This window comes from Equus caballus, chromosome 19 (genome assembly GCF_041296265.1).
Source record: "Equus caballus isolate H_3958 breed thoroughbred chromosome 19, TB-T2T, whole genome shotgun sequence".
In the NCBI taxonomy this organism is placed as follows: domain Eukaryota; kingdom Metazoa; phylum Chordata; class Mammalia; order Perissodactyla; family Equidae; genus Equus; species Equus caballus.
The window spans coordinates 54791130-54807898 of record NC_091702.1 but is presented as its reverse complement, the minus strand read 5'-3'; the positions used below and the strand labels follow the sequence as shown (position 1 = coordinate 54807898).

The window sequence follows — 16769 nt, the reverse complement described above, 5'->3', positions numbered from 1 at the left end:
CCACTCTGATCTAGGGTCCCTTTGGTTTTGAAAAATGAAGGCCTGGTTGCAGTCATTTCCTCCCAGAAAAACCCCTTGGTTCCACCACTGATAACAGTGTGTGTCTATGCATCCCTTCCACGGGGCCGTGGGTCAGATGAACGTTCCTTCTCAATCCCAAATTTCTAATCTGAACAGAGCCCTTCAGTTCAGCAGCCATTGACTGAGCCCCTATGATGTACCAAAGCTTTTCTAGGCATTAGGATCACAACCAAGATAAATTTAACACATGCTTGCCTTCAGGAAGTTGATAGTCTGGTGTCCAAGGGAAGAGGCACATTACAGACATGTGATCAAATCCATAAACATTGTGGAAGTGTTATAATAGGTGTGCAAAGTGCTGTGGAAACTGGGGTGAGGAATGGTCACTGGAGGCATCATATGGTGACCTTTGAAGGATAATTCAGTGTTCCTCTGATGGAATGAAGGGCGAAGGAGAAGATGGTTCTGATAGAAGAGAGGCCATGAAAATACAGTGTGCCCAGATTGAAGGGGTGTGGGAAAGGTTGACTTCAGCCAAGTTATAAAGAACTGGAAGGTTGTGCAAGGGAGTTTGAATTTTATTTAATCACACTCAGTTGAGGAGCCATCAAAGGTGAGTCTGTCAGCTCATTTGCTTGTCTGTTTTTAACTGACCTCAAAAGGGGAAAAAAATAACCCATAATTCCTTCACATTTTCAAATCAGCTGCTTTTATTTGTTTCATATTCCTTTCCAGGCCTTACCCAACTGCTTATATGTTTTTTACAAAGTGAAATCCATGTTTTCTTCCTTAACATCTTTTAAACATTTTTCATGTTGCTACTTGATCTTTATAATTATCATTTTTAATGGCTACATAATAGTCCAATTATTATGGCATAATTTACTTAAAGCAGTATGGTAGAGTGAAAAGAACCAAGGGTTTTAGCGTCAGGCAGACCTGGTTCAAATCCTGGCTCTGTGATTTACCATCTGTGTGGTCTTGGACGAAATATTTAATCACTCTGAGCTTTAATTTTGTCATTTATAATAAAATGGGTTGATCATATGCCTACCTTACATGGCCATTGTGAAAATTATAAAATTATATCAGATTAGATGAATTATGGATTATGGCATATGGGAAGTGCTTGCTCAATGAAAGGTAGCTGCCCATTTATCATTTTTACTGTTTAGTTCATCTGGATATTCTAGAAAGAAGGTAGGTGGCAGTGTGGAGGCTGACTACATGGGGACAGGAGGAGTCAGGATGCCAGGGTGAGGGTTCTAGTCCTGTGCTGTCCAGGACAGTAGCCACTAGCACATGGGGCTATTGAGCACCTGAAATGTGGCTAGTCTGAACTGGGATGTGGAGTAAACGTAAAATACACACTAGATTTAGGAGACCTAGTATAAAACAAGTATGAAACACCTCATTAATAATTTTTATGTTGATATGTTGAAATGCTATTTTGGTTATATTGTATTAAAAGATATTATTAAAATTATTTTCACTTTTTCAAATGTGGCTACCAGAAAATTTTAAATGATTTGTGTGGCATGCATTGTCTTTCTATTGCATTGTGTTTTTCTGGCTGCTCAGGCCGGAGTTAGAGGCCATACGACTGATCAGATCCTGGGGTGGAGAATCAGGAAGAGCCAGGAGCCAAGGCTGAGTCCAAGGTTGGGCAGCTGAGTGGATGGTAAAACTTTACGTGGCTTTAGGGAAGACAGGGTAGGTGTCGATGAGTTTGAGTGTATGTTTTTATAAGCAGGTCATGAGTGGGTGTCCTCTGAGCAGGGAAGTGAAGGGACATATTTGGGTTAGAGCAGAGTAGCTGTCCCTTTAAGAGTTGGCCATTCTGGCCCTCACCGCATCACACTCATCAGTGCTAAGATTACTGACGAAGGTGCTCAGCACAAGGAAGGCTGGGAAGAGCTCGGCTGCTCTGTTGAGCTCCCAGAGTGCTCCAGGACTGCTAGCGGTGGGGCTCCAGGTGTCCCCACTCGCTCCTTTGTGGAGCACTCTTCTGTAACTCGTGCAATTTGCTGGAGTCAGAACAACTGGGAAGAGGGCTACGAAGGAAAAACTTGGAGGGGAAGGCTCATGCAGGGAGGGTGAGCGCTCTCAGAGTCCTGTAAGACCCTGCTCAGTCGTGTGTCTTCACCTCCTCTGGTTTGGAGTCCTCAGGGGAGAGGCGTGACTTCCTTTATGGGTCCCTAATGGATGTAAACGGATAGGATGCTGAGGCTGGCTTCTGGGTAGCATTTCAGATAACCAAATGCTATTTAGGTTTCAGAGCCAGGAAACGGAATTGTACTTGGCTTTTGAAATATCCACTGTACCATTTCCTGCAGGGTTGTTGGGCTATAGGACCTTAAAATCAAGATAGAAAATAGAAGCAAAGAAAAATTATAAGAACTTTCATATACTCTCCTACGGTCGGAACCCCCAGGTTGAGCCTAGGAAACCTCAGATTTCTGATGCATCTCAGGGGTGGGTAAGAACAAGGAAAGTAGGATATATCAAGTTTGGAAGGCAAAAAAAACACAACGAGCACCAGTATCTGCCTTGCTTTGAGTGGTTTTATCTGACTCAGCCTGCCTGACTTTGGCATTGGATGAGGCGGGTAACAACAGACCCCTGTCACAGATACTGGCATTACTATGGCAGGGGCATTTTGCTTCTGTTAAAGCCATTGTCACCATCCGAAGCCTGATGGTAGTTGTCAGTTGGGTGAAGGGTTTCAAGTTCTTGGTCAGCAATGGTGAAACTGTAGGAGCATATCTCTGGTTCATTCATTCAGCCACCACGCACTGAGCTCCTCCTCTGTGCCAGACACCATGGCGTCAAACTTTCAACTGAGGGGAGTACGAGAAAGTTTTCATAGTTTTTCTTTGCTTTTATTTTCTATCTTGATTTCAAATTTCTGATTTTTACAGTCACAGAACAGATAGCTTTATGTTTCACAACTTAACAAAACTGATTCTTTCTTCTTTGAGGAATTCTATCACGTCTCAGTTGCCAATTTTATTTTTTCTGAGAAGGTAAGAGAAGTGTTCTCCGTTCCCACCCACAGTCTCTGCCCTCCTTTCCTTTCAGGCCCTGGGGAAAGATCACCTCTGACCTCAGGGACCCTGTGTCTCACTGTGGCCAGATGTACTGACGGCAAGGCTTAATCTAGACAACTCACTCTCTCAAGACAAAGAGCCCCCATACGCCTAGTTTGGCTGTGGCCAAAGACAACTGTTACCTTTTCCTCAGCACCAGAGCAGCCAGAGGAGGAAGTGGGCCCCACTGGGCAGGCTGGGGGGTGGGGGTGGGGTTGGGGTGGAGGGTTGGGGGGGGGGTCTTCTGCTCCTCCAGGGATTTGTTTCTCAAGTGATGTCATCCCATTGCAACACCTGTGTCTCTTCAAGGCAACTTGGAGAGCTAGGAATTGGCCACAGGCCTGATGCCCGGGGGAGGGAGGTGTCACTGTCTTAATGGCCTTAAATTGACTGGGATTGAGATGGGAACCATGTTGGGATACCTAGGCATGGATGGCTGAATAACTGAAGTTTCTGTGCTCCAAGGCCCTAATAGCCTGTACCCACCCACCACACTCTCTGACACATGTGTGCAGACTCAGACCCGCACGCCCCTGCACACGTGCAATACCACGTGCTCCGTCCCCTGAGCAGAAGCTACACCCCTCTGCCCGCTCTGCTCTCCTGGGAGCTCCCACTTCCCACCTCTCCCCACTAACTCCAACCCCCACCGCACACCAACCCCACCTTCCTCACTCCTAACCCCAAAGTCCAGCCTTTCTGCCAGTTCAGGCCTCTCCAGAGTAGAGCTCTCTGGGGACTTGGTCCTTTTGAAAGAAGGAAGGAAAGAAAAAGGGAGGAAAAACAGAAAGAAAGAGGGAAACAGAAGAATGAACCAGGACGAAGGGGCAGTGGTGCCGTGAGCTATCTCACTGCATTACAATGAATATGGACTCTATTAAGCTCCGTTCTGCCTGTTAGTGTTTCCCGGGGCAACACAGCCCCCATATGGCAAGCATGCAGCAGATTAGGGTAGGCCCCTGGGCCTCATTGAAGGCTGGGGGCCTGACTGGCAGATGAGCCCCCTCCTGCCTCCCCCCTATTCCTCACACTTGACACTGCCTGTGTTTATCTAAAGCAAGGAGGGGGGCCATTTGGAAGGGTTTTGTCCAGTTCTGAGCGCAGGGAGAGGAGGCTGGAGGCAGGGCGGGGAGAGGGAGTCTGAGGGAGAAAGGCGGGTCGGGTGGAAAAGGGACAGGCGGGGAGGGAAGGCCTCATAAATATTCAAGAGGAGTGGTGAATGGAGAGAGAGAAATAAAGCAGATGGAATTCGTGTTAAAGAACAGCACAATCACCCTGTTTTGAGCCCTCCAAAAACAAAAAATAGAAGAGGGAATGGCCTTCTAGGAGTGTAGGAGCTGCGTTTATCCAATTAGCAGGGTTGTCAAATTGAATTTATCTGGAATAGGTGGGGGGAATCGAGAAGAGAGGAAGGAAGAAAGGAAGTGGTTTTCCTTTTCTCTCTTTTTTTCCAGTTTAGCAATAAAGGTTTGTGGGTTTCTTTCCTCTCTCTCTTTATGGGTAAATTTAAAAAAATTCTTTAAAGAAATGAGGCCATTTTCAGGAAGGGGTACATGGAAGAAACGAGACTCAGTGGTAACTTCTTCCTCAAGTGGTGGAGTGGGGAGAGGATCAGATTCATCCAGTGGGCGGATCAGGAGACCAGAGCTTCCCTTCACTCAGAAGCAGTCGCTTCTTTCTGGGGGGGCGCCTCCCCAGAGCCCGCGTGCTGTGTCCAGGCTCCTTCTTTTCCCTTTTCCTTCGCCTGGATGGTGAAGGGGTTCCACTGAGTGGAAATAGGTTCTGTCCCTGTTGATGAGCAGCTTGTTACAAATTTGGGGGTCAGTGTGAATGAGGAGCCCCGGTTTTGCTAATCTCCCCAAAATGTCACTTTGATCATATACTGCCTTCTCAAACCCATCGATAGTTCCCCTCTGTCTATGGTGTTAATTTCACCCGTAGTTGAAATTAGTCATTCACAGCATGACCCAAGCTCAATTTCCTACCTGGCCTCTTTTCATTCTTATAGAATAGTCTCCAAAGTGGGATGCAAGCTCTGAAGGGGAAATTCAAGAAATCCCACTGGGGCATGGGAAGAAAATAGTAGAGATTCTCTTAAGGCTTATGTCTATATAAAAAAGGAATAGGAAAGAAATTCAGCTTTCCTCATACTTAACACCACAATTGACGGTGGCGTCTTTCTTTAGTCCTGATGTTGGGCAGTGAGATGTCACAACAGTACCCAGAGATCTCTACTCCGTGGAGGGCTTGACATGGGAACTCACTGCTTGTTCATTCACTCCCCTGTCTTCCTGTTCTCTCCTAAGTGGATTTACAGATTATATTATTTAGTTTTAACTAAATTAACTCACAAAAGGACAAGTGGCTTAAAGAGATTGCTGCAAAGAAACTGTGGGTTGAAGAGGATGCTGATAATCAAGGCACATACCAACAGGAAGAAAACAGCCAAGCTGATTCTTTTCAAGCCATGTTAGGAAGTGAAAACAGTGATGGAGTCACATCTGATGAGAAGTCAACAAAATAATTAACATGAAAGCAGACCATTTGAAAGAGATTACATCCATATCATTAGTGATGAACCTAATCCTAAGTAGACTTTCTGTCTTAAGGCATTACCTTAATGATATCACAATTCACAGGCCATTAAAATATGGTTTCACTTTTACCTACTTTTTAAAATTTTAGTTCAGCAGTATGTGCATTTAATTTGTAAATAAACATGCATATATTAGGGATATTTGCCCAGAATGCTTATAAAGGAGATCAGAAAAATTTGGAGACCACTGTTCAAGGTAAGCCTTCTGTGGCCAGCCCCATGGCCAAGTGGTTAAGTTGGCACATTCCCCTTTGGCAGCCCGGGGTTTTGCCGATTCAGATCCCATGTGAATTGGATGTGGATATGGCACCGCTCATGAAGCCATGCTGAGGCGACGTCCCACATAGCAGAGCCAGAGGACCTAGAATATACAACTAGAATATACAACTGTGTACTGGGGGGCTTTGGGGAGAAGAAGAAAGAAGAAAAAAAGAAGATTGGCAACAGATGTTAGCTAAGGTGCCAATCAAAAAAAATGATAAACCTTCGGTGACAGCCAAATCTTGGGGCCCCACCCTTCAAACACCTGCTTTTCCTGCCAGGTCACTGTCACCTTCCTGCAGTGCCCTCCATGTCTTTACATATGCATATCCCAAAAGGCCCAGTTTCAAACCCTCTATCCGGAAAACCTTTCCTGAAGACCGACATTGAAAATGCTCTCCTCACTCTGCTCTCACTTGCCGCTTCCGCTGACTGAATTGGTGATCAGTTAAGGTATTAGAGCACAGATGCTAAAGTTGTTTCATGAGAGCAATCCCAAAATTTCAGTGGTTTTGTGCAACAAAGGTTTATTCCTTCTTCTGTCATTGATTGCATTGCCTTCTTCCACCTTGTAGCTGTGCCTTCTGAAACATGTGACATGTGGTCACTGGGACTGGAGAAGGGAGAAATGGAAGTAGCTCTCTAGTTCTCTAGCTCCTAACTGCCTTGGCCCAGAAGTGACACTTCTTTGGCCAGCAGTAGTCACATGGCCCTAAGCTAACCGCAGAGGAGGCCGGGAGATGAGCTTATGGATATTTACTGAGCACTAGCTGACTTACAACCCCAGCTTTGTTTTAAGCTCCTCAGGACTGAACCCATCTTCTAGCACAGTGCCTTGCATACTGTCTCGTATGTGTGGTAGATCACAGTAATATATATTTTTCCCCAATAATAATAAAATCACAATCACAGTTTAATAGAAGACACATAAAATTTGGGTAAGGAATAAGCTAGAAATATATTTAGAGGCTGGCTAGAACATAGCTCATACTTAAGAACCTCAAACCATTGTTGTTCTTCCCTGTTTGACATTAGAGTGATTTGGGTAGATATTCCAGATATTAGTCTAGAACTGTGCTGCCCAGTGTGGTAACCGCTAGCCCTATATGGCTAAATTAAAATTAAAAATTCAATTCCTCAGTCACATTAGCCACACTTCAACTATTTAATAGCCGCAAGTGGACAATGGAAATATAGAACATTTTCATCACTGCAGAAAATTCTGTTGAAGGGGTTCATGTGGAGAACAGTAAGGGATTGTTCTAGATTAGAATGTAAATGGTAAAAGAATGAAAATGGCCACACAGCAAGTTACTGTTACAGATAATGATCCAGGTGACATTATTTTTATACATAAGAAAGTAGATTCAAAAACCTTGTAAATTGAGAACTTCTAAAAGCAGTTGTACGTGGTTGGTTAATATGACCTCAGAAACAATTTGCTGGGAGGCACTGTCCAGATAGTGGAAAGAGCACTGGATGAGGAGTCAGAAGACCTGCCTTGTAGCCTAAATCTCCCTCCCGAATGAGCTGGGAGACCTTCTGCCAGTCACTTAGCCTCTCTGTGCCTTGCCCTCCTCATTTATAACTCATTTATGTTATTCTAAGCTATTGTTTTATTTTCTCTGAGGTCCCTCCTAACTTAAACTGTTCCCCTTTAATTACATCTGTGGGTAAAAGTATAACGTTTTAAGTAAAAAAGACCTTTATTTCTTAATTCCTTCTCCTAGGTCTATCTAAACTCATATACTCAACCCTTCAAGAATTAAATTCGCTGGGTCCCCAAATTTCCCCCAATGCCGCTCCGCTGTGCAGGAGTACCACCTTCTTTCTTGAGGCCCGGGGGCTCCTAGCACTCCCTTCCCAGCCACTTGGCATCACCTTCTAGAAGCAAAACTTCTCTCTGCCTTCAAAGACTGTTGGGAAAGGTGACTTTTATACTACAGAATTGGGAACATGCAGAAAATGTAATTTAGGGTCAAAAATATTTCTTTGTTCATGTAACTAACCCCTCTCAACCAATGCAACGGAAACTTGAGTCAGATCTTGTTCTTGCCACTGAAAGAAAGCTTTTGACGAAGTCTGTCTGTGCTGTCTGCTAGATCTCACACTCTCCTGTGTAGCTCAGCTTGGTCATTGGTTGTAGGACAACCAAAGGGTGTGTTTGTGCTTTAGATCATGGAGCTTCCCTTTCTGAGGGAGCTGCAGTGGCCTGGATGACCAGGGCATGAGATGTGGCCTCCCGTGCCCTTGTCTCAGTCTGGCTCCAGCCGATCAGCCTGCCCTCTGGGGAGAAGGTGGAGCTGGCTTCCTCCTGCCTGTGATCGGCTCTCAGTTGTTTGTAATTTTCTCGCAAAATAAATACTCTGAGGCTATAATTTCTTATGCTTGGTCTCAACCCCAGAAGTGTATTCTGTTGTTGTTGTTTTTGGAAGGTTTCAAAAATGTCTGCTCAGATGAGATTATTTCAGTGGGGAACATGTATGTCAGCAGTTAAACTTCTCAGATACATTTTCTTTTATTTTTCGTGTCCAAATAACCCTTAAAACCCAGGTACCTGGGCCTCAATGAGGAATTCATGGCAGGAATTCTTTTTCCCTTTTCTCTAGTTTTGACTTTTTTCTTTTCTTGATCTCTCCTCTTTTTCTGAGAAAATGCATAGAAAATAAGAAAGATCTAGACATAGTTTGCATTGCCAAGAAAAATAACAGGCCTTACTGTTGCCTGGCACCCCACTTTGAAATTGTACCTTGTTCATTTCACAGTGTGACAAAGTTACACTGCAATTACGTACCTTTTTTTTTTAATCATTAAAACAAAGTTCTCTGAAACGTGTATCTTTGGAATTATCTTTGTAGACCAAACTCACAAGGTAGCTTGTCCAGGAAGTAATTGAGTTTCCCCAGCTGCTAGATAAGATGCTGCAGCGCTTACCCCGAACCTCATATTTTTGCCACAGTTCTGCTTTTATGTGAATGAGGCCCCCACGTGTCCTGATTTGGGGTCATTAAATGGTACCTGCTTACAATTCTGAGGGGGGATTAATGAGTTAACTCCTTTCCGCCTCTTTGGATACCTGCTTCCTCTCACTCCCTCACCCTCCCCAGCTACATTCTTTTCTCCTGTTGCTTTTAAAAGCAGGATGGTGGCTGGCAGCAGCAGTGGGGTCTGTTTCCATTTTGAACCTTATAAATTACCGAGGGTGCAGAAGTGACAGGAATTGTTTGGCTGCTGCTCGTTAAGCAGGAGGGGGTCTGGGCTGAATTTCCTCAGTAAAAGCCTTGTAGGCTTTACAACCCAAACACCTCTGTAGCCGCCCTGTGCTCAGATAAGAACCAGCCCTCCTGGCCCTCTTGTCTGTCTGTCTCCTTTTTGTCCTTTATTACCTTGTATTTTGTTTCTGCCTCCCTCCTTCCTCCCCTCCTTCCTTCCTCCCCTCCTTCCTTCCTTTCTTCCTCCCCTCCCCTCCTTCCTCCCTCCTTCCTCCCCTCCTTCCCTCCTTCCTTCCTCCCTGCCCTCCTTAATTCCTGCCCTCCTTCCTTCCTGCCTTTCTTTCCTGGGGCAGGGAAGGAGCAGGTTCAGCAATCTCCTTAAGGGAAACTGGAGCATGTCATGAACAAGTTCCCTAAATTCCTATAATTGGGAATTTGCGCCATGTTCTATGTAAACACAGTATTTCATTAGGGAAAAGTAGACAATTAAAACAAGTATCTGGAAAGTTGAGAGGACACCAAAAGCTTGCTCTTTGGTATTGGTTTGGAAACGTCTTAACGAACCTTTAACATTCCTCACCGTTCTACATCACCCTTATCCCAGCTACAGTGATAATAGTAATAGTAGCGAATAGTAGTGGGGCTACTATTGTGGTTCAAAGCACAGAGCTTTGCAATGAGCCCGACCTGGGTTTCGTTCCAGGCCCACAGTTAGTGACCTTGGGCAAGTTAACATCTGGAAATCAATTTCTCCACCTGTGAAATGGGACTAATAGTCCTCACCTTTTAGGGGTTTTGTGAAGATTAAAAGAATACCTCATGCAAAAAGCTGAACAAGGTAGCTGTGATTATCACAGGCATGTCCACCTCTGCCACCACCACTGTCCTGCCCAGCTACATTCGCATCCTTTGCCGTGAAATTTCCCTAATTTCACTTTGCTAATAACGTGACCCTTTGATTTACTGGATTGTCTGAAAAAGAGCAAAAGCTCTCTCTACACCAAGAGGAAATTATTTTAACTTGTCAGGAAAGAACTTTTGAAAAGCTGCTATAAATTTTTTCTTTCAGCCCTCTTTTACAAAACGTCCCATCCTCTCCCAGGGCAGTGGAAGAGTCTTGGAGGTCCTCTGATGTCGAAGACTCGAGGCAAAGGGAGGGATTGAGAATCAAGGGGAAAGAACTCTTTCCTGGAAAACATCCTGAACATCAGTGTGGGGCTGGGTCCCACATCTGGTTTGGAGGGGTGCTCGCTGGGCAGAGCTAATGTGGCCCTCTTGACTCTCAGCAGCCGGGTGAACAGCCAAGGGCCAAAAGAGCTTGGAGAAAGGCAAGGTTTAGGCCAATCCCAAGCACTTCTTAGCAAGAGCCTGAAGTTCAGCCTTCAGTCCCCCATGTCAGGGCTCATGGCCAGCGCTTCCATCAGACTGTGTAGGTAGCCGGAACTCCAGAGACCAGCGAGCACAACACATCTCTCAGTTGAGTAGCTTAATTACTTCCCCTGATTTTCCAGTGGTGACGATAAGTCTTTGAAAGAGTCGCTGGCTAGATAAACTGGTCCAGAAGAGTTAATGTTTTGAATATATGTCACCCTCCTGGAAATATACTATTAATATCGCCACATGTGCATGACTCAGGAAGATGCATCCGCTGTCTAGATCATTGGTATTTTGCCTTCATTGTTATCTGCAGCTCATTCTAATGCCTCCCTGCCTAATGAGAATGTTGACACAGCTTCCTTATTGACCTAAAGCAGTGAAAAGCAGAGAAGCAAACTCCTGGTTTAGTCTGTGACAGAAGTGTGTGTTAGAATGCACACTTGCCTCTGTGATTTTGATGAGTCTTTTAAGGATCATAGCTTACGGGGGGCATAAAGAAATAATCCTCTGGAAGGGGAGCAGTTAACATTCTCGGCAGGCAGTAAGAGGGTGGCTGAGAGCTGAGGTGTGTCATCAGGTGGCTGGAGGTACAGTGTGGTGTAGAGCCCCAAAGGAATGCTCTGGGGTGGAGATGCAACACGGACAATCATCAAGAGTACAGATTTTGTAGAGATGGAAAACACCCGAATCCCAGCACCAGGGTCAGCGAGGAGGGGAGGGGCCTTGGAAGATGTGTGACTGCTGTTTGTGTTTCGGGGGAGAGGTTACAGGCAAGCTGAGGAGGGTAGGTTGATTCCAGGAATCACAGAGAGCTCACAGGGATATAGGTGAAGAGCTGGGGTGAATCAGAACCTGAGATCTTCGATGAGTCTCTGAGACTTCAGGATTCATTCATTAGTGACATCCCCTAAGCAAGAGATTCGGCCTGCATTACACATACAACAGCGCTGTCCGCAGCAGTGGGTACCAGCCACCTGGCATGCCATGTGGCTGTGGACATCTGTCCTCCTGGAAATAAGTGGCAAAGACAGCTTCATCCTTTCCAGGATCTGCATCAGGCATTCACTGCCCCGGGCCCTGGACATGGCTGCAGGTCTCAGCCTCTGCATCTCCTGGGCTCCCCTGTCCTTGTTGCTCTCGGTGCACTGGGCAAGGCCTGGCATTCTTACCACAGTAAGATCACCTTCCAGCTCAAGGTGGCTACTTAGAAGAAGCTTCTTTGAGATGAGAAATGGCATAAGAGTGTCCTCTGGCCTTCCAGCACCACAGTCAGGTCAGCACTTTGAATGTTAGCAGCATGTGTGATGGAAGCAGGGGCAAGGGACAAAGCCAGGTCCTGTGGCTCCCACAGGGGCATCCCAGGCGTGCTCACCAGAGCCACTTCTCTCTCTTTCTCACAACAGGGAGTTGCAGGGCCTCGCAGTACCTCTTTGACTGACTCCGGTGGCTTATGGGACGTTGGCTTCGGACCCTTTGTGACACACCGTGCTGCGTGGGATGATGATGACTCCGAGAGGAAGGAGGCCCGAGGTCCCCTTCGCTTGCCTCCTCTTAGCCACTGCAGGCTGCTTGGCTGACTTGAGTGAGTGCCGTTCTTCCCTTTCGCAGCCTGCCCTTCTTGGAAGAGCACTTTGCCCCTACTGTCAAATGGAAGCATTAAACATTCTACAATAACCCTTTAAGAAGGCCACCTGCTTCCTAGATTTCAAAGAACCTTCATTCCCACTCACCTTCAGGGACATGCTCAATAATACAAGCTGAGAAATGATCTCGACATCATATTGGTTGTACTTTAATCATTTCAAACACATACCTGACAAGAAAGAGTAATAATAATAGCTGCCTTTTATTGAGCATTTACTATGTGAGATTATGGCAGGCAGTTTACATGCATGGTTCGCGGCTTCACGACAGCCCTGTGAGACAAGCATTATTAGCCCATTTTACAGATAAGAAACTGAGACTCAAAAAGACTAAAGTCACGTGGCACTTGGATTCAGACCCAGGTCTGTCCAACCCAAAGCCTAAATTCGTGCCTTTACACCGCACTGCCATTCCAGTCTACTTTCTGGGAACGAGGACAGGTTGGGGAGTGGACTCAAGGACAGTGGAGTTCTTCAGAGAAAGATCAGGTCCTCTGGGTTGCTCAGCTCTTAAAGGCTCCCTGGGTGCTGTGCTTCTTAAAAGGTCATTTTGTTGGTTTTTTGGGGGTGTCAGTTTATTGCTACATCCCTTTTCTTCCTCCAGATGAGGTCCCTCAGGTCACTGTCCAGCCTTCTTCCACCGTCCAGAAGCTCGGAGGAACTGTGATCCTGGGCTGTGTAGTGGAACCCCCCTGGATGAACACCACCTGGCGCCTGAATGGGAAGGAGCTGAATGGCTCCAACGACGCTCTGGGTGTCCTCATCACCCGTGGGACCCTTGTCATCACTGCCCTCAACAACCACACCGTGGGACGGTACCAGTGTGTGGCCCGGATACCTGCAGGGGCTGTGGCCAGTGTGCCAGCCACTGTGACACTAGCCAGTGAGTGCTGCTCCTTTGCTCTTTTGCCATGTGCGTTCTCTCTTCTCTCCCCCACCAGTCATACCCCTTATCATTAGTCTTACTGTGAAAGGGGCCTTAAAAGCTGAAATTTCAAATCAGAGAGCAGTAGCTGCCCGGTAATCCCCAGGGGCTGGGGCCCTTTGTGCCCTTCGGAAGCTGCTTTCTGAGTAGGGGCCATGTCTGGAGTGAGCGTCTAGAAGGAGAGGACCTTGACATGGTTGAACTGCTTCTGCGGGCCCCAGAGCTGGGCCATGCCATGCCCTTGTACTTGGTCTCTCTGGTTTTAGGTGTGGTAGTGTCAACTGCTCACTGTCTCCCTCCATCCCCCACACTTGATCCCCACCGTGGTTGTGGTCAGAGCATTGACAGGGCTGTGTGGCTGGAACAGAGCCTGCCCATCCCACAGTTGGCCTCCTGTCTCTCTGAGGGCGTATTCCAAATGCCTGGAATATAAACAGTAGAAAATAATGAAAAGAAAACTGTGTGACAAAGGGATGAAGGGAAGAGAAAAGAGGGAGAGATTAGGTGACAGTTTGGTCCAGGGAGGATGCCAGGAGAAGACTTCATGCTGCTCTTATATAGAATTGGCGCTTGGGTGTCCCTTGGTGCCCAGGCACAATTCACACGTCATCTGATCTTCTGCCCATGGTACGTGTGGGAAATGAGACCTGACTCTGAGAGAAACTCGCGAAGGCTGCAGAGCAGCCCCGACACCCGTTCTTCTATGCTGAGTTTGTAGCTGGGAACTGTTAAGAACTCCCTCCCTCTCCTGGAGCCTGAAGTGTGGGGAACACAGAGACTTGTTGAGACTTCAGTGGTGCTTGGACTTAAACTCTGAGAAGATCTCCAGACCTTGTCCCTCCTAACTTATCCCTGGCAGCCTGCTCTGGGCTTCCATGTCACCATGGTCATCACCCTCCTGGATGATGTGGTTCCAGGAGGTTGGGTTCTCATGAAACGGGTCATGCCTAAGGCAGCAAACTTCTGAAATTCTTTTTAATAGTCAGCTGGTCCCTGAGGTATGTGAGGGGTGAGTCCTGGGAGGAGGGTGATGAGAGATGGGGGAAGCAGAGAAGCTGGGAGAAAAGACCCCTCTGGCCCTCTGGTTCCCAGTTCCCTGGAGGGACTTCGCTCCTGGGAGGATAGAGAGGAGAGTGAGGCTGCCAGCAAGATTCCTGTAAGCAGCCCGCCCTTTGCTCAGAGAAGGGAGGAAGGCAACCTGGGTCCCCAGCTGTCTCCTGGGGGCTGGGCTGAGCCTGGGCTACATCTAAGAGCCCGACCTACAGTGGGAGCCACTTTCCGTTGTGGCGGAAGGAACACTGTTAAATCTGAGTGCCAGGCTCTGGGGAGCAGGCTGTGAGTGCTCAGGAGGGAGCCAGGCCCTGGGCCACCTGCTGGGCCCTCCCCTAGCTGTGCTGTGGGTGGGGGGAGGTGGTGAGGGGAGTCATCTCCTGCGGGCAAGAAAGGCTGGGGTGAGAACTACACTTCCTACCATCACCTTCCTCTTTCATATCTTAAAATTATAATTAAAATTCCATCAGAGAAAATTTAGAATATATAGAAAATGTCTCCTCTAAGCCCACCGTCGTCATACAACCACCCTTATCATTGAGGAGTGTACCCTTCCAGTCTTTACCCAGACCCATCTTTTCACACTGTTGTAGTAATACCACTGACTCTTTCTATCTCTGCTCTCTCCCTCTTGACATTGTATGGTAAGATTTTCCATTGGCCATATGAGCATATTTTTTCTTTTTTATGGCGTATAAAATGCGTCCTGCATTAATCTTAAGGGAACAACCTGATGCGTTTTTCCCATGTACGCAGCGTGGACCCATCCTTCCAGTAGCTTCCTCATGCCCCTTCCCAGTGAGTCTGTCCCCTCAGCCCCCACCAGAGCAGGATCATAATTATAAATGGCCCTAGAACATCCCCCACTGGCTCTGCCCTAATGGACAGAACCCGTTTCCTGTTGCTAGGCAATTAGGTGGCTTCCAGTTGTTCGTTATTACAAACCAGGTGTGCCTTTTAGCAACATTCGTGCCTGTAAAGGGTGACACTACTCGTCTAGGAGGGAGATTTCATGTGCCAATGGTCAGCATGTGTCCATGAAGACTCGAGAAACTCCATAACCATTCATTTGGCTGGATTAGGAGCCAGGCTGAAGCTTTGTATGGTTTGGAGGAAGGGTGACTTGGACAGTAGGAGGTTGACTTTGGAGCCCTCCTTCTACTTCAAGGTGTATCGGGCTGAAGGGAGACAATTTATAGCCTTTATTTTTAAAAAATTCCTGGCCGCTTCTTTCTCTGGTGCTTGCAGGGATCCGCAGTTGGCAGTGAGGACAAAGGGAGGGGTTTGGTTGCATCCCAAGAAGGCACCGTGAGAGACGAAGGGGCTTGTGCAGGAGCGAGCGAGTCTTGTTCAAAAGCCAAGAACTATTGCTTGTCATTCAGACATGAATCAGAAGTGAAATGTTTGGGCCTGACTGGAAGGATGGAGAGTGCTGCAAATGGAGAGAGCAGGCTTGGAGGGGCTTGTGTCGTGGAGAAGAGGGTGTTGGTGGGTGGAACTGCAGCCTCCCGAACTTGGAGGAGGCAGTGACGGGGTGGCGGGAAGGCCGGAGAAAGGGGTGCTGTCTTTGGGTTAATGCCACGGGGGATTTGGCCCAGACTCAGCAGTTAGATTAAGTTTCCGAAAGCACATTCCTGAGCAGAATGGGGGCTGTGTTTGGCTGGTTGGCTGATGTGCCAGGGAGACTGAGCCATGCAAGGGATTACGGAAGGCACGGTCTGCATTCAGAGGCGAGGCCCGCAGCAGCGGCGTGCTGGTGCACACGCGCGCACGCCCACCGCACTCAGCCTTTCGGGCTTCCCTCCCCTCTGGGCTCTTCTGTGTGCATTCAGATGGTCCTCCTCGGACAGAGCATTTGCTGTTTGGCCTACCTGGCAAGATGCTGCCTCCTGCATTTTAGATAGTGAACGCCTCGAGATCCCTGGGAGCTTTCGGTGGTGTAGGCTAGGACCAGCTTGAGGACTCAGGGGTGCAGAGGAGGCCTCTAGTAGAACTTTCCTGGTACAGACCTCTTTTACTCCAATGCTGGGGGCCGCGGGGTGCACTTGGACTTCACCTCTACCTGGGGACGTCTGCTTCTGCTCTTCAGGTTAGATGGAACCACCTGAAGCCTCACTCCTGTGCTTGTGCCCTCTGCTCCGGGTTGTCCTGCCGTGTGGATCACTGCTGTCTTCACTCTCTGGAGGGGCCCATGCCACTCTCCTCAGAGGAGAACTTTTTTTCCTGTTTAACCTAAACTTTATTTGTGGTAAATCTCTCTTGCTGCTAATGCCTCACTTCAGACCACCTTGTCTAAGGCTTGCTTTTTGACATGCTCTTGACTTTGATCTCCTTTCTTCCTCTTACCTTTCTTTTCACAAGCTTTCTACCAGGAGGCCAACCACTCTGCATGGCTCAGACGCTCCCTCGCTGCCCACCTGAACCAACAGCAGACACTGCCAGCGGACACCATATTCCTTCTTCCTGGACCCTGATTCAGCCTTAGAATTGTTCCAAACACGGCAGAGCAAGTCACTGTGGCCAGTTCATCGGAGCTGGATCCAATATGGAAGCTCTTTTCTATCCCTCACCTCTAATAATCTACCATGCAAATAA

At 47.3% G+C, this 16769-nt stretch overlaps 1 protein-coding gene across 14 annotated transcripts in view; it reads left to right on the top strand.

Moving 5' to 3' along the window:
• Positions 1 to 16769, top strand: part of BOC (BOC cell adhesion associated, oncogene regulated) — a 71484-nt gene that overhangs the window by 24205 nt on the left and 30510 nt on the right. For 12 of the 14 annotated variants that reach the window (XM_023623774.2, XM_023623770.2, XM_023623772.2 and 9 more), the window contains 2 exons: positions 11960 to 12138; positions 12804 to 13082. In XM_023623774.2, coding sequence (XP_023479542.2) covers positions 12054 to 12138; positions 12804 to 13082 — 364 coding nt within the window. In that variant the 5' untranslated portion in view covers positions 11960 to 12053. Of the gene's footprint in view, positions 1 to 11602; positions 11830 to 11959; positions 12139 to 12803; positions 13083 to 16769 lie in introns of those variants that run through there. The other 2 variants (XM_070243826.1, XM_070243821.1) reach the window with 2 other exon arrangements.